The sequence below is a fragment of the Pipistrellus kuhlii genome, unplaced genomic scaffold, assembly GCF_014108245.1.
Source record: "Pipistrellus kuhlii isolate mPipKuh1 unplaced genomic scaffold, mPipKuh1.p scaffold_m20_p_3, whole genome shotgun sequence".
Classification (NCBI taxonomy): domain Eukaryota; kingdom Metazoa; phylum Chordata; class Mammalia; order Chiroptera; family Vespertilionidae; genus Pipistrellus; species Pipistrellus kuhlii.
In genome coordinates this window covers 159,941,876-159,963,758 of record NW_023425529.1, presented here as the reverse complement: position 1 = coordinate 159,963,758, position 21,883 = coordinate 159,941,876, and the positions used below count along the sequence as shown (strand labels likewise).

General features: G+C 50.1%; 1 protein-coding gene across 3 annotated transcripts in view; it reads right to left on the bottom strand.

Annotated features, from left to right (window-relative positions):
• COL4A2 (collagen type IV alpha 2 chain) overlaps window positions 1-21,883 on the bottom strand; it is a 181,689-nt gene that overhangs the window by 7,171 nt on the left and 152,635 nt on the right. For all 3 annotated transcript variants that reach the window (XM_045588783.1, XM_045588782.1, XM_036459285.2), the window contains exons 29-42: window positions 20,563-20,784; window positions 17,798-17,959; window positions 15,818-15,988; window positions 14,867-15,010; window positions 13,195-13,317; window positions 12,622-12,803; window positions 9,987-10,050; window positions 9,741-9,815; window positions 7,095-7,202; window positions 6,203-6,310; window positions 4,705-4,776; window positions 3,677-3,802; window positions 871-987; window positions 22-183 (exon numbers count right to left, since the gene is read on the bottom strand). In XM_045588783.1, coding sequence (XP_045444739.1) covers window positions 22-183; window positions 871-987; window positions 3,677-3,802; window positions 4,705-4,776; window positions 6,203-6,310; window positions 7,095-7,202; window positions 9,741-9,815; window positions 9,987-10,050; window positions 12,622-12,803; window positions 13,195-13,317; window positions 14,867-15,010; window positions 15,818-15,988; window positions 17,798-17,959; window positions 20,563-20,784 — 1,836 coding nt within the window. The remainder of the gene's footprint in view (window positions 1-21; window positions 184-870; window positions 988-3,676; window positions 3,803-4,704; window positions 4,777-6,202; window positions 6,311-7,094; window positions 7,203-9,740; window positions 9,816-9,986; window positions 10,051-12,621; window positions 12,804-13,194; window positions 13,318-14,866; window positions 15,011-15,817; window positions 15,989-17,797; window positions 17,960-20,562; window positions 20,785-21,883) is intronic.

Below are 21,883 nucleotides of genomic sequence, written 5' to 3'. Positions count from 1 at the left end.
AGTCTCTTCGTGTGCAGTTACCTTTTTCTCCCGGGAGACCGAGCACGCCAGGCCGGCCCTGGGGCCCGGGGTCCCCAACCCATCCTTTGGTCCCTGGGTTTCCTGGAGCGCCAGGGCTCCCCTCTTCGCCTTTGCTTCCGGGAAAAGCAGGAGGCCCTGGTGGCCCCGGGGGGCCTGGATAACCTGTCGACATGAGTCACAAGAAAGGGGAGTGTAAGCAAGAGGAAGGCACTGTCATGGCCATTGGGAGTGGGACTCACAGCGGGGTGGGGGGTGGGGGTAGGGGTGGAGGGCCCCAGGAGGACAGACAGAAAGCCATCCGTGTAGGGGATGGTCTTCAGCAAGTGTGCCACCCTGGGCACCTTTTTCTTTTCTTTGTGGTAAAATACAGGTAGCACACATTTATCATTTTAACCATGTTTCCTGGCATTAAGTACATTCATGTTTATAATATAACCATCGCCACCACCTCTCTCAGAATTTTTTTTTTTTTTGCTTTTGATAAAAAATCTTTTATTTATTTATTTTTTTATTAAGGTATTATATGTGTATATATATATATATCTTACCATTGCCCCCTCCTCCCCATACTCCCATACATTCCCTCCCTCCCCAGAGTTTTTCATCCATTGGTTTTGCTTATATGCATGCATACAAGTCCTTTGGTTGATCTCTTATCTCCGCCATATCTCTCAGAACTTTTCCATCATCCCCATTATAGACTAACTCCCCTTTCCCCCTCTCCAGCCCCGGCGACCCCCATGCTCCTTCCTGTCTCTGTAAGCTAGGCCTTCACACGAGCAGAAGCCCCGTGGGGTCCTTGGGTGCCGCGACCAAAGAGCAAGGTGAGAGCCCTGCTTCCCTGCTTACCTTTCAGGCCGAATATCCCCGCGGCCCCCTGGTCACCAGGTGACCCAGAGATGTTGGAAGGGGGTGTGAATCCTGGAAACCCTTGCTGTCCTGGGTTCCCAGCTGGGCCTCGTTCCCCTGAGGAGGGAAACAGAAGGAGCTGCTGTTAGTTTCGGCATCGACTTCTTCATCTGCTCATTTCCCCGCCCGCTATCACCTGTCCAGGAGCAAGGCAGCGATGGAAGAAAAGAATGTCACAGTTCTTGGGGTGGGTAGATGGGGGCAGTGGCCTTGGGGCCCCCACTTCCACCAGCCCCGTCTGCTGTAGCGAGGGTCCCTTGGACTCACCTCTGCTTAGATCTCATTCTCACGGGAGGCTACTTGCCCAGAGACCGTTCCCCAGCCCCAGGTGGCCCGCCCTGGCGGCATCATCTGAGCAGTGAGGTCTGCTGGCTCTGCCAGCACTTGTGATGAGATGGATCTTTTCAGAGTTGGCAAGATGAGGCCTCTGGACCACCTTGATATTTTTAATTTTTCAGTATCTTGGGTCCCACTATGGACAGAGCCCATCCTTACTGCTCACAGATTCTGTATTTGCACTTGGTCTGTGCACAAGGTTTATGGTGACTAAATCAATCCTCGTGGGACTCCTGGACAAGCAGGAGAGACAGGAAATTCAGTCCCTGCTGAGATCCGCGTGCAACTCAGAGTGTAAACAAGGATCCTTTTATGTCTAGTTAGTGCCATGATTTTTGCACGCTTGTGCTTCTTGTTGGTGATTTTACCGTTTACACTGGTCCCCAAGCACAGGGCCGAAGTGCTGCCTGGTGTGCCTAAGCTTAGGCAGGCTCTGAGGTGCCTCACAAGGAAAACGTGTGTTAGGCCCTGGCCGGGTGGCTCAGTTGGCTAGAGCATTGTCCCGTGCACTGAAAGTACTGAAAGGTCGTGGGTTTGATTCCTGGTGGGGTGTGTGTGGAGGGCAAGCAATCAATGTTTCTCTCTCACATCCATCTGTCTCTCTTTGTCTTTTTCCTCTCCCTTCCTCTCTCTAAAAATAAATAAATAAATAAATAAAATAAATTCAATAAAAACATATCCCTCCAGTGAGGATAAAAAAAAAATATATCTTTAAAACAACAAACAAAAAAGGAAACGTATGTTAGATGAGTTTCCTTCAAGCATGAGTTATAGTGCTGATGGCATGAGGTCAATGTTAATCAATCAACAATTTATATTGAATAAGGTTCCTTTAAACATAAACATACATAAAACAAGGGTCCGTGTTGATCAGTGGATGAGTATGTGAACGGGGCTTCCAGGAGCCAAAGCCTGTACTCCCACTAGAAGCTATGGTTCGGAATTCCTTAATTCAGTGTTTGCAGCCATTTTATAGAGCATGACTCCTAAGAGGAAGCAAGAATCGACTGCATTTGAGTCAAAGCTGGAGCCCTTTGGCACCAATCGAGGACAGACCCTGGAGGGCAATCCTCACCAGAGGGTGCCTGTGGGCATCCTATTCCTCCCTGTGCTTTTGCCAACACCACATTTCATGGGTGCCCAGGTGGGCATGGGTGCTGCCCAGGCAGTGGCAAGACAAATGACCAGCAGGGATGGAAACTACAATAGTTTCTCCCCCAATTTCCCTACGAGTATTTGTTTTCCCTTATGGTCTGGGGACTTAGAAGTTAGCACTAGAATACTGCAAAAAATCAGCACATCACAGTGTCCAGTGACCTTACTGAGGACGGGGTATGAGCACGTGTTAGTTTGCTGCAATCAGGGCCAAAATAACTGTTTTCTCTGTGGCCCCCATGAATCTTCCTCAGTATTGAAATGAAAGCCCTGCCTAATTAATGCAAGATCACCGAAAGGCCATTTTGTAAAACTCATAGGCAAATCATGCCCTAAAGTCTGAAAATCAGCTGCAGAAATAACTGAGGCTGCACACTGGAGCTTCGGAAACTCCCGCAGGTCATGTTGCAGAATGACATTATTTCCCGGTGCTTAGAGAAGGGTGCGGGTCCTGACCAGCCATCTGTGAATGTCACCACTAAAGTCACCATTCCTGCTCCCCAGTGGCTCGGGGGGCAGAGTGAAGGGTCTGCTTCAGCCACCAGGACCACTCCGGAGCCACCAGGTCACTGGGATACCGTGACCTTCATGCAGGATGAGGACTTCATGAGGGAACAACAGCTTTAGAAAAGAGACACTATGCTTCAGGGCTGTTTGAGAGCCCGAGGTATGCTCAAGGTCCCCTTGACAGAGTGCAGGAAGCTACACAATACATCCAAAGGGTTCTGAGAAACTGACTCTGCCCAGGTGAACATGTCACAGGACCCTTGCAGGAACTTTTGGGATATCAATATAACAAGATATCAATAACTTGTTCAACAGAGATCAAAGTGAATTTCCCTACAGTTTCACACTATTAACCGTGAGCCAATTTTGAGCCAGGCATTTAGCCCACACATGCACACAGGAATGAAAGCAAGCTAGTTCCTGCTCTTGTGTCCTCTCTCTCTGGTCAGCTGCAGAGTCTGAACAGCATGTGGTGTGAATCGGATGTTAATACATACTTTGTGATACTGTGATGTTGTGTGAGCGCTGGCTATAGCCAGGAATGTGTATACCATGTGGAGCTGAGGTCTCTCATGTCCTCCCAGGCTGGGTCTCATCTCCATCCTTAAAGGGACTTTTTTCTAACCCCATTCAGAGGGCAGATGGGCGACCTGACAAGCATCACTTCGTATCTCTCCCACTCTGGCCACCCAACAGCATTTCAGGTTCTGGTTATGCAGATGATGATGTTGGAAGTGTCTGGCCTCACCTGGAATTCCTCGCTCCCCTTTTTGTCCTGGGGCTCCACTAGGACCTGGCAGGGTGTTGGCCTCTCCCGGCTCACCCCTCTCCCCAGCAGGACCTGGGAAACCTGGTTCTCCGTGGATGTCTGCTCCTGTAGAGGGTAAACAGTGGGACGTCAGTCTCTTCAGCCACGCCCAGTGAACTTCCACAAGTAAAGGAACAGTAATGCCCTTCTGTGAGACTCAAAAGTGGAAAACCGGAAGTCAGCGGCATCAATTTGTCATGTGGCCTCAGTGTCTCAAATCTGAGGCTGGCAAATCATTGCTCTGAACTGAACATATATTGGAGGCCTCATTTCCAATGTGATGGTTGTTGACTCATGACTACATGAGATGACTTAATGTAGATGAGGTCAAGAGAATGGGTCCCAGGATGGGATGTGTTCTTATTAGAGATTCCCGAGAGTGTGTTCCCTCTCCCCACCAGGTAGGGAGAAGGTGGCCATGTACAAGCCAGGAAGAGGACCCTCACCAGGACCCGACTGTACCAATGCCCGGATCTCAGACCTCCAGCCCCCAGAACTGTGAGGAATAACTGTCTGTCACTCAAGCCCCCCAGTCTGTGGTGTTTTGTTATAGCAGCTCTAGCTAAGACAGCAGGATCCCTTTCAAAGCACAAGGAGAGCACCACCACAGACTGGGCCCCAGCTGTCTTCCCTGAGCCAATGAAAGGAAAGATTACAGCTGCTCCTGGAAAAGCATACCATTTGTTTCTCTTTCCGTCTAAAAGCCTGATGGTCTTGTTCAACATGTCTGACTTAAGGGGATGGATTCTTAGGGGTCACATCTCTGTGTCTTTAAAACCAAAGGGACCCTGAGTCCACAGGGCCTAAGGGATGATCAAACAGTCCTCACAGAGGAGTCTTACTCTCTGAACCCTCCCCCCTCAACCTGGAATCCTAGATGGCCTTCCCAGCCCTCTCCCTGCCCCTGTCCCCTCCCCACCCTGCTGGGCCTGGCCTTGTCACCGAGTGGCTGCAAGGGCCATGGGTACCTGGAGATCCGGGAAAGCCTTTGGTGCCTGGCAAGCCGTCTAATCCCCCGATGCCTCGGCTGCCCGCTGAACCTGTGTGGATTTCACTCATGGTTATTTCATGCATGGGAAAGCAAAGAAAGAAACCCTTAAAATGACTCAACATGTGTTCATTTGCTATCATACGGTCAACCATCCAATTTATTCAAAAGCCCCACAAACAGGAAGCAGTTCAGCGTACCATCTGACATGTACTTTTATGTCACCTGAGAGAACCATCTAACGTAAAGATGGATTTCCTAAAATCCTTACAGACTTGTTAGAGCCGGGAGGGAACCGGGAAGTGGTGCATTCTGTTCCTCTCCTTAGAGCCTGAGTCATTAGACATATTTGCTTTGTGAAAATTGCTTGGAACCAGTAGCCTGGCATTAGTTCCAATCCCTCTGGATTCTCGAGGACAAACATTTCTGAAGTAGGATGCAGGATCCCGGCCAGCGTGGCTCAGTGGTTGATCATCAACTTGTGAACCAGGAGGTCAGGGTTCAATTCCTGGTCAGGGCATAGGCCTGGATTGCAGGCTCGGTCCCCAGTAGGGGGCGTGCAGGAGGCAGCCAAGCAATGATTCTCTCTCATCATTGATGTTTCCATCTTTCTCTCCCTCTCCCTTCCTCTCTGAGATCAATAAAAACATATTTAAAGTAGGACACAGGACACAGGTAGCAATTCTTCCTGTGGTGTGGACAGTGAATGTGAAGGTGGGTGGGTCACCTTAAATTTTGAGCAAAAAAGCAGCTGGGGGCTTGTCCCTGACCATGGAGGGCTTGTCCTTGGAACAGTAGCCTGTCCAGGTCAGGCTGCATAACTTTAAAAAACCGCCACAGGCCGAAACCAGTTTGGCTCAGTGGATAGAGCATTGGCTTGCGGACTGAAGGGTCCCAGGTTCAATTCCGGTCAAGGGCATGTACATTGGTTGTGGGCACATCCCTGGTAAGGGGTGTGCAGGAGGCAGCTGGTAGATGTTTCTCTCTCATCAATGTTTCTAGCTTTCTATTCCTCTCCTTTCCTCTCTGTAAAAAACCAATAAAAGGTATTTAAAAAAAAATAAAATAAAAACCGCCACAGGTTCTACCAGTCCTCGATTAGTGGGAAGTTGGGAAGCCTGTGGAGGAACATCATGGTGTCTGTCCCCACCCTGTTCCTTCTGCAATACCCGTGAGCTGACTGGGGAGTGGGCCTTGAGGCTTCTGGGCAGTTTTCATTCATCATTCTGGGGAACAAAGCACTTCTCCACACACTGGCATATCAGTCTTTTTTACCAATGGGCTTGGACAACTGCAAGTCCTGTCCCCGATATGTTTTGTGTGGGCAGTAAACCACACACGCCTGGCTTTTATCTCACATGGTCTTGGAGAAAACAGCAGGAGGGAGGGTAGCCTGGCTAACGGTGCCTCTCCTCCGCTGGTGCATCTGTTCTTGAACCGTCGTGTGCTTGTGTCTGTGAAGGGAGGGACTGTCTTACCTGGTAAGCCCTGAACACCTGGCCAGCCGAAATCTCCTTTGGCGCCGGGTACTCCGGCCCGGCCAGGGTCTCCTTGCGGTCCCTGCTGGCCTGTCAGTCCTGGGAAGCCTGGGGGAGGGGGACACACCCATAAGTCAGACACATGAACCCTGAGGACCCTGGGAGAGGCCTACCTGCCCAGCCTCAGGTCCTGCCTGCAGGGGATACCAGGAGGTGCTTGGGAAAGGACCGACTTCCTTTCAAGCAGAAAGCGGATGTGGCTTAGACCCTACACTGAGGTTCAGGGGGGTTAGCTCAGCCTTGCCAAAGCAAGAACAGCTTGTGTTTTTTTATTCTCATCCTATCTTCCAAACAGAAGTTTGGAGACAACCCACGAAACCAAACCCTGGAGGATTAGCCTGTTAGAATCCCGGGGCCTGGGCAAAAGCAAACAACGCAAAAGCAGTACTAAGGCCAAAAAGCATGAAACTAGTTCACTGTTTGCTTTCGGTTGTTAACTTGGGATCCCCAAAGGAATTTCTGCATATTCAAATTAATGGACGAGTTCCCTGGAACAAGAACTTAGGCTGTGTTTACGGAGAGACAGACACTGGGCCACACCACCCCCTCCACTGCTCCCCTGTGCGTCTCCCACAGCCAGGTTGGTTGTTTCTGCGTGTTTGATCCTCAGGCAGAGCGAGGTGAATGGGCAACATGTAAGAGCAAGCTTTCTAGGGTGAAGTGCGATCCTATCAGACAACTCCTTCCTTGGTGAGGAAGGCTGCCTTTGCTCTGGGGTTTTGGAGATTGGGGGGCTTAGCTGCACTCTGCCCCACCGGCTGCTGAATCGTCAAGCCATGCCCAGGGAAGTGCGTGTGCTGGAGGAAGACGGTGTGACTGCAAGAGACTTTACCTGTTTGCCCAGTAAGTCCGGGAGTGCCATGGGCTCCTGCTATGCCTGTTATCCCAGGGAAGCCAATGTCACCTGCTGTTCCTTTCTCTCCAAAGTATCCCTTTGGACCTGTAACCACAGATTTGCTGGTTGGGACAAACCATCGACATTGCATCAAACTGGGACTTCATGCTTGTAGGGTTCAAGGATATGCAAGTTAAAGGATGCTGCCATCCCACACTTTGTACTTCTGTTGTGAACGGGGGTATCTTACATGTTCCTTCATCAATGCACTTTTTACCTAATTCTTCCCTCTGAGCCTGTGATTAGCAGCCTCCAAGTTGGCACCCAGGGGTCCTCATGCTCTGGTGTTCACACCCTCATGTAGTTCCCTCCCATACTAAATGGGCTGAATTGTGTCACCACCAGAATACTGTGGATATCACAGTGTGCCACTTCAAGTTTAGGACATAAAATTCTTCCTTGCTTTCACTTTGTCACTTTGCTTGCTGGGGAGGAATCCAGCTGCCATGTTGTGAGGAGACTCAAGCAGCTCTGAGAGAGGCCCTCATGATGGGGAACGGAGGCTTCCCACCAAGAGCCGTGTGAGAGCACCATCTTGGAGGAAGATTCTCCAGCCCCAATCCAGCCTTCGGATGATGTAGCCCTGCTGATGTCAGACTTGAATCTCATGGGAGACTGTGGATCAGAATCACCTTGTTCCCCAATTCCTGACTCTCAGAAAATATATGAGATAATACTTGCTGTTGATGTTCTAAACCACTGCATTTTGAATACCTTGTTAAGCATCAATAGACAACTAAGCAGAGCCCTTATCAGAGTGGCTTATAATGCGTGATGTGCAATAGAAACCTGGGGGATTTGTTAAACATGCAGATGTTTGAGTTTCTCCCAAACGTGGCTTGGCAGGTCTGGGGGAAGGGCTAGAATCTGCCTTTTAACAAGCACCTCAGTAATTTGGAGGTAGTCTTGGACAGACATAAAGAAGTGTGACCTTCATGCTAGTGACAATGTTCTGTCAAATGCTGTGGTGATTTCTGGTATGCTGGGATTTTGAAAATTTCAGACCAACCTGAATTCCATACAATCACTTTTGTCCAGTGTCTTCTTAAATCTATAAGGCTATTGCTTAGACAAAATACTGTTGTTTTTTGTAGTCTTAAAGAAAATCCACCTAAGATGTTCTGCTTATTTTCTATTAATTCTTTTACTATTTTGAAAATCTGCTCAAACCGCTATATACCCTGTTCATCTTCTTTCATTCACCTTGGCCATCATCTCCACCCAAACTGAGGGCCCCAATGTAGCTTGCTGTTTCATCCTCTGAGAGACCAGGTCTGGTCCCAGGCTTTCCAGTGCCTGTCACGTATGGAAGCTGATGTGACCCAGAACTCCACACCCACTCCCTCTGTCACATAGGGCAGGCTCTGTAGCTGACCCCACTTAGGCATATACCTCACTTGTCTTAGGGTGAATGGAACACCCCCAAGGATGGCTGATACAACGGTCACTGCCCCCTGTCCCTGGTGATGGACAGGGTGTGAGGTCCTATTTCCTGGACCTACAGTTTAACTAAAACCTAAACACTTAAGGGTAACAACCATTATTCTTAGAGGAAAGCAACTTCTCTTCCCTGACACATTTTCAGTTGCACCCATGAGATCACTAGTGACATGTGGCAAAGGTGGTCTCACATTTCTGCTGTTATACTGCCAAAGTATACTTATTTAGGACAGGAGATTTAGCCAAGCAAGAGCCAGAAGGCTCAGCAGCCCGGGGTACCCTGTGCCTGAAAAGAAAGCCATCGGGAGACCAAATTACAGATCCATATGAGTCCAGAGAGGCTCATCGATGAGGCTGCCTATTCCCGAGTGGTGGTCCTCTGATCCCATGCTGGGCTGAATACTTCTTTCCAATCTGCAGTTCTTTCTAGATAAAGAACCAGCTCAGCATCCTCCCATTGGCCAATCACATAGACAGATGTTCCCTCAACCAGGATTATCTCTAGAAAGATTTGGGGCTCCTGGCAGCTTAAGCAGTGTGAGGTCCCCCAAGATAAAATTTCCAGAAGAAGACATCATTATCAAAAGTCCCTTGGGATCTGATTATATGCAAGAATTTTGACCTTTAACTTCAGGAATGCTCAGAGAGGCGTAACCTCACAAGAGCCCCCCACCCCACCCCCGTACACACAGGACCAGAGGCAACCCCTTCTTGTCTTACTCAAGAGATGGACACGACTCCCATTGACCCTTCTTCTAGACCTTTCACTGTTTACAAGAAGCTCCAGTCACCCTACCATCTGCTCACGCCCTATAATGTGTCCTGGGAGCCAGGCTCTGCTTCTTCATGAGTCTCATTTTACGAGCCACATAAAATGTTGATTTATGAGTGTTGATTCTGGCTACTTTCCCTTTCAGGAAGAGCCAGAGAGAGGTTCCTTGACTTTGTCTTCAGCTTTAGTTTAATGAAGAATTCAGAGTCTCCCTTGCACACTGGGATGGAAGACCTCAAACCATTCCCTCCAGCATGATCTATAGTGCTTACCAAATAGTGATGGATTTGGCAAGCCAGCTCATACGTGACAGCACAGACAAGGGGTCAGGGCTGCTGGTGAGAGGAAGAGATGGAGAATGACTTAGATACCTGGTGTTCCAATGGCACCCTGTTCCCCCTTCAGGCCTGGGCTTCCTGGTAAATTTATAGTGTCTCCAACATCACCTGTTAGGTGCAAAAAAGATGGATGGGAACAGATAGTTAGTTTGGTGACTTCTGTCGTGCTACATCCTTAATAAGAATAATGTGCTTTACAATAACTAACGGCATCTGCAGATCTGACATCACTGAGCTCTGGGTGTGGATGTCTCCTTTTCCCACCCAGGTGACACTCACCAAAATCACCCGTGCGGCCGCTCTCGCCATAAAGACCTGCTGTCCCTGGAGCACCCTTGTCACCCTAGAATCAAACATAAAATCATCTTAAAAGGCTGTTTATGAAATAAGTTTGTAATTTTGAAGGTTAGCGCACCCAACGCTTTGGTATGTCAAAAACAACACTCAAAGTTTGGGGATACCATCATTTTGCAGAAAACTCCTAAAGTTTTTAAAGAAGGTGGTTTGCTTACCCCTTCTTATTAAATATAGTAAATTGAAACAGGATTGACAGCTTTATTGAAATTAGTAACATCACTGGTGCACATCATAGTCATGACGGCGGCGAGAATAACCATGCTGATTGCAACCTCATCCTGTGAGCCCGATTTTTTTTTTTTTAAATCCTCACTGGAGAATGTGCTTTTATTGATTTTTTAAAATTTTATTTATTTTATTTATTTTATTTTTTTTTAAGAGAGAGAAAGGGAGAGACAGACATCGATGGGAGAGAGAAACATCCATCTGTTGCCTGCCTCCTGAACACAGCCAACAGGGGATCGCTGGCCTGATACCTTGGTATATACCCTCAATGGGAATCAATCGAACCCACAAACTTTGGTTCACAGGATGATGCTCCAACCAGCGAAGCCACCTGGTGAGGGCACCAAGAGCTTTTTATGCCTCACAACAACCCTATGAAGCAGGTGCTATTGACAGATGAGGAAATTGAGGCACAGATAGGTTAATATTATGCTCAAGGTCACTCAGCTACTAAGGGGCAGAATTGGGATACTGATTTGGGCTGCCTGATTCTCCAACCTGCTCTCTATTACATGGCTGTGCATATCCATCTGTGGAGAGAGTGAGATTTCTTCTAAGCAATGTTTGTTGTTGCTACTGAGATTGGGATGATGTCTGAATTACTCTGTGACTCCAAAGAAAATATGATTTTCTTCCCTGAAGTGCCTCCACCTCACAGGGAGGGTGGGTGTTCTGGTCTACCTTGCTCCCTCTGGTTTCTATTTTAGCATCAACCTGAGACTTCAGAACTGCCCTTTCCTAGCAAGGCTTAACTTGCACCTCTAACTTATTATTATTAAAAAAAAAATAAAGAAAAAAAAATATATATATATATATTTTTATTTATTTATTTATTTATTTATTGATTTTTTATAGAGAGGAAGGGAGAGGGATAGAGAGCTAGAAACATCAACTAGCTGCCTCCTGCACACCCCCTACCGGGGATGTGCCTGCAACTGATGTACATGCCCTTGACTGGAATCAAACCTGGAACCTTTCAGTGCGCAGGTCGAAGCTCTATCCACTGAGCCAAACCGGTTTTGGCAGCATCTTTAAATTATTAACAAAGCCCCATTCAGTGGGAGGAGAGGGAGGATGTGCCAGAGGCTATACGCTTGCTGAGACAACGCTTTAGTTTCCTTTCTTACAGCTTGCTTTTTAAAGCATGACTTACATATAGCGCCATGCACTCATCTTAGATGCTCAATGAATTCTTACTTATGTGATACCCAGATAAACACAGAGAACATTCAGCACTCTAGAAAGTTGCCTGGTGCCCTTTCCTACTCCACCATCCTGCCTCTCTTCTGATTTGCCTCTATCAGATAGTCTTGTCATAAAAATGGAATTGTATCGGATGTATTTCCTGTTTCTGGTTTATTTCGGTCAACATAAAATCTGAGATTTGTGCTTTTGCATTTATCAATCATTCTCATTACACTCCTATGCACTAGCCCACTGTCTGAAGGTACCATGATTATTTATTCTGTTTCCTAGTTCTTGACCACCATAGATTAAGCTGCTGGGAACATGGTCTCTTTCCTTGTTACACTGACTCGACTAGCTGCACACAGACTGGACTAAGATCCTCTCAGGCACAGATTTTGGGAGGAAGACACTTGAAGTAGTCTGAGGACTCCGTGTACACCAGGGTGGGCTGGACAGAAGGCCATGCTAGGGCCTGCTGCTAAAGGTTCACGACAGGGTGGCTCGACCTTCTGATCGACCCCAAGTGTGCCGGTCTCACTGTGGATACCAGAAATGAATCAGCGTGTGCTGAGGGTTGTGAGTGCACGATTCTTTTTAAGTGAAAGAAGATAAAAAGAGAATTCCATGACATACAGCCTATGGAGAGCCTCTCTGTGCCCTGTGACATGTACCACCGATAGAACATGTACTCAGTAAAACTGCAAGGGAGCTACTCCCTGCATTTTATAAATGAGGACACAGGTGGGGAGAGGTGGGAGCCCTTCCCAGGTCAGGGTTCACCACTGCTGCCATGAAAGCCAGGTGCCTGGCACACAGGTGGGGAGAGGAGTCAACGGTGGGACAGTGCCCTCCAGGCCATGCGTCAGCAATGGGATTTTGGTCCTGATGCCACACGGATGCTCGAGTTTAGAGCTCAAATTTCTAGAAATTCAAGTTTTGTTCTCTAGGTTCCCATGAAGAAACGCAGACACCGTGCTTCATCCAATAGGAACCCACGGAGTCAGATGAGCACGGCATCTCCTTACACTGACTCAAACAGCCTGGACCTGGGCCTTGGCCACTCCGAAACGCTGGCCCAGGGCACTCTGGCCAACAAGCAAGGGGAGGGACGTTGACAAGAAGATGTGGAGGAAAAGGCACTCACCCTGCTTCCCACGAAGCCGGGAAACCCAGTAATTCCAGGGGAGCCTGGCACGCCGGGGAATCCCGGCATACCGGGCAGGCCGGGAACGCCGATGTCTCCTTTGACTCCTTTGATGTAGCCGGGCTTCCCAGGCAACCCTGGGATGCCTGACAGGCCGGGGACCCCCGGCATTCCCGGAACACCTGCAGGGAGACCCCCGAGTGTGAGGCTCTGCTGCTCCCCAGCCTTTAAACTTTGCCATTCCAAGTGCTGCAAGTCTTACAATTGGAGGCAAAGCAGATCAGGCCTCCTAGGACCACCCGAGAGCCCAGGCGGGGAGATGTCAGGGTGTGAGAAAGGCCGGAACACAGCAAAGGCTGGTGTGGGCCCAAGGGTGTTGGTGTGCAGAACTGCTGCCCTTTCAGTCTGGGAGAGGCAGGGGCAGGCACAGGGGAGCAGCGGGGGTGGGGGTGGAAGTAGAGGGGTGTGGTTGGGACGGGGGAGGGGAGAGAGAGGGAGGCCTGGGTGGAGAGGGATGGGACCCCAGGCCTGACAGCTCAGAGGTTCAGACTGGATCTTTCGATGCCATCTTACCTTTTAATCCCAGGTAGCCCTTCAATCCCATAGGTCCTATATCCCCTTTGTCTCCTTTAAAGTCTTTCATTTCTTTATCGATGGTGGGAGGCGGTCCTGGGGGACCCTGTTCCCCCCGGCTTCCTGGAAGGAAAGAGAATGCAGTCATTACACCTGACCTCTGGACCAGGCGTACACACACAGGTGGAGCTGTCCTTCAGAACCTGAGCCCCGAGAGGCTCTGCGCGGAGGGGTGGTGTGCGTCCCTGGTGTGGAGCCTGTGCACGGGGGTGAGGGGCTCGGACAGACACACCCCTGTCTTCTCCCTGCCCTCACGCCTCTCCATAGTGCAGGTGTGGGCACAGAGCACATCGGGACGGAGGGACCCGCTGCCAGGCAATGCAGGGAGGAGTGTGACAGTCACACAGAACACGAGGGAAGGTTATGTATTCACACTCTGGTGAGACAGCGATCAAACATGATCACGAGGAGAAGCACCACACGGGGAAGGACACCAGCTCAATCCTTTCTTGTGGGCACCGGCTGGTCCTCAGAACCCACGGCGGGCCAGCCGGAGCTGGGAGGTCTCAGGATGATGCAGGTAGGGTGTTTGCAAGGGAACTTGGGCGGGCTTCCTACACTGGCCAGGGGGTCTGGAAGGCTGTGGACACATCAGAGGATGGCGCCACAAGGTTCAGGCTGAGAATGTCCCAGAATCTGAGTTCACTGAGTGGAGGGCAGCAGGTCAGGGAGATGCAGCTGAGCAAAAAGAGCGCAGTTGTACTCGCTGAACATTTACTGCGTCTGTGGCACAGGGCGAGGCGTGGAGGGGAACAAAGATGCTATGAACAGTTCCAGTTCTCCGAGAGCTGCTGCCCAGAAGAGGGAAGGAGCCCCCACGGTCTGCTTCATTCCAAGGAGGCTGGAAGGGGCAGTGTAGCGGAGCCGGAAGGAAAATGGCAACAGAACCCAAGGGTAACTTCATTTAAAAATATCAGTTTCAGCCGAAACCGGTTTGGCTCAATGGATAGAGTGTCGGCTTGGGGACTAAAGGGACCCGGGTTCGATTCCGGTCAAGGGCATGTACCTTGGTTGCAGGCATATCCCCAGTGGGGGATGTGCAGGAGGCAGCTGATCGATGACTCTCTCTCATTGATGTTTCTAGCTCTCTATCTCTCTCCCTTCCTCTCTGTACAAAATCAATAAAATATATTTTTAAAAAAATCAGTTTCTGCTCAGTGGCCTGTAAACCCCCCGTTAACATGAAGATGACTTGAAAATTTAAGCGTGAGTAGGAAGCCTGGAAAACGTAGTACCCTACCTAGACTGTCATTTCTATGTTTCTAAGAATTTGTAAACGTTTTAGCTCTTGGAGGAATTAAATGTAATTTCTGAAAAACAGTTTGATTGAGATATAATTTACATACCATGCAATTCACTCAAGAGAACAGTTCAATGGTGTTTAATGTACTCACAGTTGTGCAACCATTACCACCATCTAACTTTAGACCATTATCATCACCCCTAAAAGCAATCCCATGCCCATTGACAGCCATACCCCAACTGTTCCCTAGCTTTTATTAGTTTGGGTCTGGCTTTTGGGGTTTCTAAAAGGTTGGTTCTGGGCAGTGTTATGCCTCCATCGAAGTGAGTGTCAACCCCGTGGGAAAGACCTTCCAAGAAGTAGGCGTACCTTTGCCACCTGGCATCCCAGTCGGGCCCTTTGGCCCTGGAACGCCGAATCTTCCAGGTTCTCCTTTGATTCCCGGATTCCCGGGTCTTCCTGGCACCCCAAGCATGCCCTGGAAACCATCCATCCCGGGTGAACCTCTGAGACCTGCAGAGGGAACAAGCATAGTTAGGAATGGATAAAGGCACAGCTATTTCAGTCTCACTCGTCTGTGGCATTCCCATGTGACTCATGTGAGACTATGCTAAGATTCTTGACCTAAAACAGGGATTTGCAGGATACCATTTCCCAAGAGGCTTGCCTGCCTATCTACTCCAGACTGAGGGATATAGAAGCAGCCCATCTGACCTCTGGCCACTGGGGAGAAGGCGAAGGCAAATGGACAGGGGTCAGGCACAAAGACATGAGGGTCAGTGTGCGGAGTCCTAGGTCTGAGGGCCCATGGAGAAGAGGTGCGAAGGGGCACCGGAATTAACACGTGTCACCCCTCTCCCCCAGCACAGGGGTCTGGCTGAGAGCCACGGGAAGGTCAGATCACCGTGTCTCTGGCAACAATCCATGGCCAGAGGGCTCCACTTCTAGATAAGCCCTCCTCAGTTACATGCAAATAAACCGATGCTGGCAACCAAGCATGGCCCTTTGTTTTGGTTCTGTTTGCCAGCCAGGTACTGACTGGGTCTGAATCCAGTCTCCACAGATTCCTGTGGATAACAAGTCCTGTGCCTCAGGCAGTCACTCTCCGGTAAGTTAAGAAATCAGCATTTTGGGTACACTGGCCACGCCCACCTAAGCAGTATCAGCCGGTTTTCCAGGGGTCTGAGGCCTCCAGGAACGGGAGTCTCCAGGCTCCAGCCTGCAGGCACATGGATGTCTTCCCCGGGCAGAGCTGTCCCACATCATGTGTAACCTGCCCAACCCCCCGTGAGGTGATTCCTCGTCATGGAGTACAATTACCTTTTTGCCCAGGGGTACCAGGCATGCCGTCCATTCCTTTAAAGCCAGGGTTTCCTGGAGGACCGGTCTCACCCAAGACACCAGGGTCGCCTCTGTCACCGGGAACACCTTTCATGCCCAAAGGGCCGGGGACACCTGCATCCCCTGGTTCCCCTCTTTCCCCAGGCAGACCTGTCCAAGAGAGGGGAGGGAAAAACAGCACACACGATGGACACACCCCATACCGAGAGAATGCCTTTCACCATACGCTTACATTACAACAACTCATTGGACAAGAGACACTTTTTGGAAGGAGAATGTGACACTGTAACTATAAAGGTGAGTTTTAGAGGCGTGGCCAGAGTCTGTAGAAAACCTGCAGTGCTGGCCTTTCTACAGAGGTCTTTCTCTGAAAGCTGGAGGCGAACGTGGCCTCTCCCCGATTCTGGCTTTCACCACTCGAGCCTCTTGCCTTTGGAACCCAAAGGAGTGGGGAGTTAGGGCGGTGAAATGCCAGGCGGGGACAGGGGGCTCTGCCAATTCTACATCAGGATGTGGGTGGAGAGGGATGGGACCTTAAGCCTGGGGATTAAGTTCTAGGGGGGGACTTGCCCCGTCCCACTTGGCTCCCACCTTCCCATCCCCTTCCCCCCCACCCTCACTCCCACTTCATTATCTCATTGGCGTGCCCACTGCTGCCCAGCTCAGCCCCTCCCTGTCTCCTGGCACACAGTTGCCCGCTTTCTGAATGCAGCCTCCGTTAACCCTCCAACAGCCCCCTGGCCTAGGGCATCTGACTCCTTAGCTCGGCATTCAAGGCCTTCTTTCTACACTGGGCCCAACCTCCCTCCCCAGACCACCAGTCCTGTCCTCAGATTAAGCTCTCTCTAGGCAAGTTTAGGGGATCACAGCATCAAAGCTTTCCTCGGGCATCCCCTCCTCTGCCTGCCCATCTTCCATGCCAGGCTCCGCCTCTCCTCCTCCCAGGATGGGTCCAGCCTGCCTAGCTCCCTGCCCCTGGGAAACTGGTTGCCTCAGGGTCTGGCCACCCCATTTTATGAGTATAATTCTCTCCCCATTAAACTGTAGGCTCCTTTAGGGCAGGGCTTTTACGAGCCACTCAATTCGCCAAAACCGGTTTGGCTCAGTGGATAGAGCGTCCACCTGTGGTCTGAAAGGTCCTTGGTTCAATTCCGGTCAAGGGCATGTACCTTGGTTGTGGGCACATCCCCAGTAAGGGGTGTGCAAGAGGCAGCTAATCGATGACTCTTTCTCATCGATGTTTCTAACTCTCTATCCCTCTCTCTTCCTCTTTGTAAAAAAATCAACATATATATATATATATAAAATGCTCTGCATTTAGCTGGCGTTCCATGTTTGAGAACTGCTGAGGCCCGTAAATGTGAAGGCCCGAAACCTCCTGCCCAGGGTTTCTGATACCATAAAACCGGGGGGTAGCACGGTGCCCTGAGCATCTGCCCCACCTGACTGGAGCCTCAGTTTTGGGACACAGGGAGTTTTGGACCAGCCCAGGCTACTCACGGGGATTCATGGACCTGTGTGAAGGGAAGTGTCTGGCTTACACCTGGTTCCCTAGTGTTGACCAGTTATGGTCCTGGACAGAGCTGTCACCTGACTACGACAAATGAGAGAACTAGGGTCACTCTGGATGGTGCCTGATCGACACATGGGCCTGACCTCCGTTGGCACTGCCAAGGCCACCTCCCAACCTCCCTGGGGACCCAGGGAGGAGGCAGTCATCCACCAGCCAAGGACAGAGGCCGCGGGAGGAATCAGCCCTGCTGACACTGTAATGTTGGACCTCCAGCTTCCAGAACTGTGAGAGGATCCATTTCTGTCCTTTAGGCGATGCAGTGTAGCTGCTTTCAGGACCCCTGCAGCTCTTGGAGAGGTGTGGGAGCAGTTTGAGAAGGTGGGCATTTATTCAGGTGTCAGTGCAAGTGAGGCTCTGACCCCTTGATGGGAGGGTGGGATTCTTACCTTCATGGCCGAGGGAGCCCGGCAGCCCCAAGGGCCCCTCCTGGCCAGGATTCCCGGGATAGCCATGCTGTCCTGGTGGCCCGGGCAGGCCTGGTCTTCCCAGAGCCCCTGGGTAGCCTCGCTGGCCCTTCAGGCCCAGCATTCCTGGCATCCCTTGGCTTCCTGCAACAATTGAGACAAGAATCGTGAGGCCAACTCGTATGTACGGTCCATGGCAAACCGCATCTACAGCCTTAGAATTGTTCTCGAAAAATAGGACTTAATTTTTTTCTGGATTGTAGGAACTCTGGGAAACATGAAGAAATACAAAAGGTAAGATCAAAGGAACTCATGCCATCACCCGGAGGTACTTACTAATATCTTGGTATATTTCCTTCTGGCCTTTTTTCTATTCACATACATATACCCAGAAATAGATGTTTTATGAAACTGACTTAACACTACAAGTAACATTTAGCTTTTTTTTTACTTGACATATTTTGCGCATTTTGACACCTTAAAAATCCTCTTTACAAGCCTCTTAAATGGCTACATGAGTAATATCTCAGCACATGGACACATTTAGCTCCCTCCATCTTTTTTTGTTTTTATGAACAGTGTTTTGATAAAGAGGTTTTTAACACACACACACACACACACACACACACACACACACACACACACACATCTGTGCCCATGTCATTTCTTTAGGAGGAAGTCCTAGAAATCAACTTAGTGGATCAAAGTAAACATGAACTTGAGGCTTTTCTCTCCACATGATCATGCAGCTCTCAGAACGCCCGCCTGCTGCATTTTCCTCCCACTGCTTTCCCGGCTTGAGGGCTGGCATTAAAGCACAGTCAGAAACCGAGGAAAACATCGAGGAAAAAGTGTGAGAGTCTGCATGTTTTTGATTATGAGTTACAGTTCTTTTTCCTAGTTTTAGCTATTTGGTGAAACTTTTGTTCTTCGCTGATATTTTCCTTTGGGGATTTTGGTATTTTTCTTATAGATTTTAGTATTCCTCATGTACATTAACTTATTTTCCTTCATATCTGTTTTAAAATTTACCCTACTGCCCAAATGTTCATTTTGTTTTGACATGTAGAATGTTAAGATTTGTGTACAGATTTTATACACAAATAAAATGTGGGTGTGTTTTCTTTTTCTTGATTTTATCTAGAATATCCTTAACTAGCCAGAAGTCAGATAACTATGAGCATATATTTTTTTTCTATTTTTTTTTTTTTAAACACTAACAGCCAGGATCTCCTCATATTTGGGCATTTTGTCCTTTCTTCTTGGAACTGAAAGTCTGTTACATTCATCCAATTGATACTGAGGACTGCCATTTGCATAAGTTTCTCCAATAACTCTCAGGGTCTCGTGTTCATTTGCCCCTGATCTTCCTACCAAGTGCGCAGGGCTGACCTGGGGAGAGGAGGCAGACAGTGTGTGTGTGTGTGTGTGTGTGTGTGTGTGTGTGTATGGTGGGGTGCCAGTGGGAATGAGGTGAGAGGAGGGAGGATCAGTAACAAAAGGGATCATGGACCAGCCCAGACTCTCAAGCCCACATATGTCTGATATCTTTAAAAAAATATATTTTATTGATTTTGTACAGAGAGAAAGTGAGAGAGACAGAGAGTTAGAAACATCTATGAGAGAGAGTCATCGATCAGCTGCTTCTTGCACACCCCCTACTGGGGATATGCCTGCAATCAAGGCACATGCCCCTGACTGGAATCGAACCCGGGACCCTTCAGTCCCCAAGCTGATGCTCTATCCATTGAGCCAAACCGGTCTCGGCATATGTCTGATATCTTAAACCATATAGGGGGGGGAAAGGTGGGCAGGAAGCGGCTGCCTCCATTCTCCCGCACTTGTTTTGCGGTGGGAAATGAGGACACTTATTTTGGGTTCTAGTTTTAGAGTTCACAGCTCTGGGGAAAGTGTGATTGCTGGTGGCTGAGGCAGATCTCAGGAGAGAAGGCAGGCAGTGCTGCCCGGGGTGAGGTTTTACCAGGAGGCCTGGCTCCTAGCATGATACTTGGGACAGACAGGGGACTTCACCTGCCAGTGCCCTATGTATGCAGCATGAACTGAGAGCGCTGAGCAGGTGAGGTCATGGGAGCTGCGGCCAACAGGGTCGAGGCTGGTCTGAGCGCACATTTCTGGAGTGCTTCCCCCACAGAAGTGGGCAGGCCAGGCCACGAATAACCGGTGAAATGACCTCTGCTACTTAAGTAGCTGCCTTGAACACACCAGGGGGAGGCCCTTTGTTCTTTTGGTTGTCTGTGGAGCTGACTATTTTAAGTCAGTTTCCATTTATAGAACATCTGTTAAAAAAGGAACAATGACAGAACAATCAGCTGCCCTCAGCTAAACGAGATCTGACCCGTGGATGTGTGTGATGATGTTACTCTCAAGTTCTGCTCAGAAACGTGGGGTTCATCAAGCGCCTTCATAACTGCCCGGACCGGCCAAGCAGCAGCTGTGGGGCCACCTGCCTGTGGCTCCTTCCACAGAAGGCGAACCCAGGATGAGGATTCTTGTCCTAAACACATTCTGGAGCGGCGGTCGCCAACCGGTGGTCGTGAGGTCCGAAAGGTTGGCGACCGCTGTTCTAGAGGAACGCTGGAACTCCGTGGGGAAAAGAAAAAGCAAGACTCCTGCCGTGTGGTGCTGCCGCCTCTCACCAAATCCCCGAGGAGGGATTTCGGAGCCGCCCCTGCGAGCCACAGGCAGCGGGGTCAGGCCCCTGCTCCCCTCCTGCCGCAGCCACTTACCTCTGAATCCGGGCGGACCCATGTCTCCAGGAAGGCCTTTCAGTCCAGGGTGTCCGGGCAGTCCAGCATCCCCCCTGGGCCCAGGCTGGGCTCCCAGGACTTCGCCAGGGATGCCTTTGTCTCCTGGGGGCCCGACTGGTCCAGGGAGGCCGCTGGGACCTGGGAGTCCATCTGGGCCAGGGAGGCCCATCTGTCCTTTGGATCCTCGGGGCCCCACGAACCCTAAAAGGAAACATAAGTAGTCCCTGTAACCGCAGTCAGCACTGCGACGTCCTAGGAGAGGGATCAGAAAGAGGCTGGGCCGAGGCTGGTATGAGGACAAGTTTCTGGGTTGCCTCCCTCACAGAAGTGGACAGGCCAGGCCACGAATAAATGGTTCAATGACCCAAAGTGGCTCCGTTAAAGCACGTCAGGGTGAGGCATTATGTTCTTTCAGCTCTCAGTGGAGATCGGTATTTTAAGTCAATTTCCATTTATAGGGCAACTGTTAAAAAGGGAAAGACGACAGAAAAACCAGCTGCCTTCAGCTAAACAAGATCTGATCTGAGAGCCGGAGGATTGCGGCTGGGCCCTCAGCTTGTTGCCCAGGCCCTGTCACCCACTTGGGAGCCCACGGTGCTCATGGGCCCTCCTGCCTCCCCCTGCCGCTGGGCCCAGCCCTACAGGGCAGCTACAATGGACAAGGCCTTCAGGACCAAGGCCTCCCTTGGACGTAAATCATCAGGATTCACGGTGTCCGTGTTGTGCAAATAACCCCAAAACAGTGTTTGTGGGACCTTCAGGATTGAGTGTGTAAGTGAGGGACAGAGTGGTGTTGATGGAAAACCCCTCAGAGCCCAAACTCTGCCCCTGTGACTCTCTCCCTGGTCATCAGTCAATTTGGAAACGTGTTGAAGGAGAATCGATAGCCCTTTGGCACTGTGACTGTCAACCGCCCATATTTGGATGGAGGGAGTGACTGTCATGTGTCTTTCCCGGAGCTGTTGGGTCAAATGGTCTCACCACGACTTCCCCTGTCAGCATCCTCACCCCTGATGCGGCCTCAGATTGAACCGCAGGGACAGTCATGTGTCTGCTCAGAAGGAAAGCTTTCTGAGGTCATGCCTGCCCAGGCGCTGGTGTGCAGAGTGTGGGAAAGAAGGCACTGGCTGCCGCCTCTGTGTGGTGTACGTGACAGAAGGACGGTGTGCACGGGGCCCCGGGCCTTTCCTAGGGCGTGAAGCTTGCCCTGGGAGCAGGGAGATGGGTGGAACGGTAGGGCTGTGTTTGGGAGACAGAACAAAGGATCTAGGACCAACGAGCTAGACTCTATTTCAGAGTT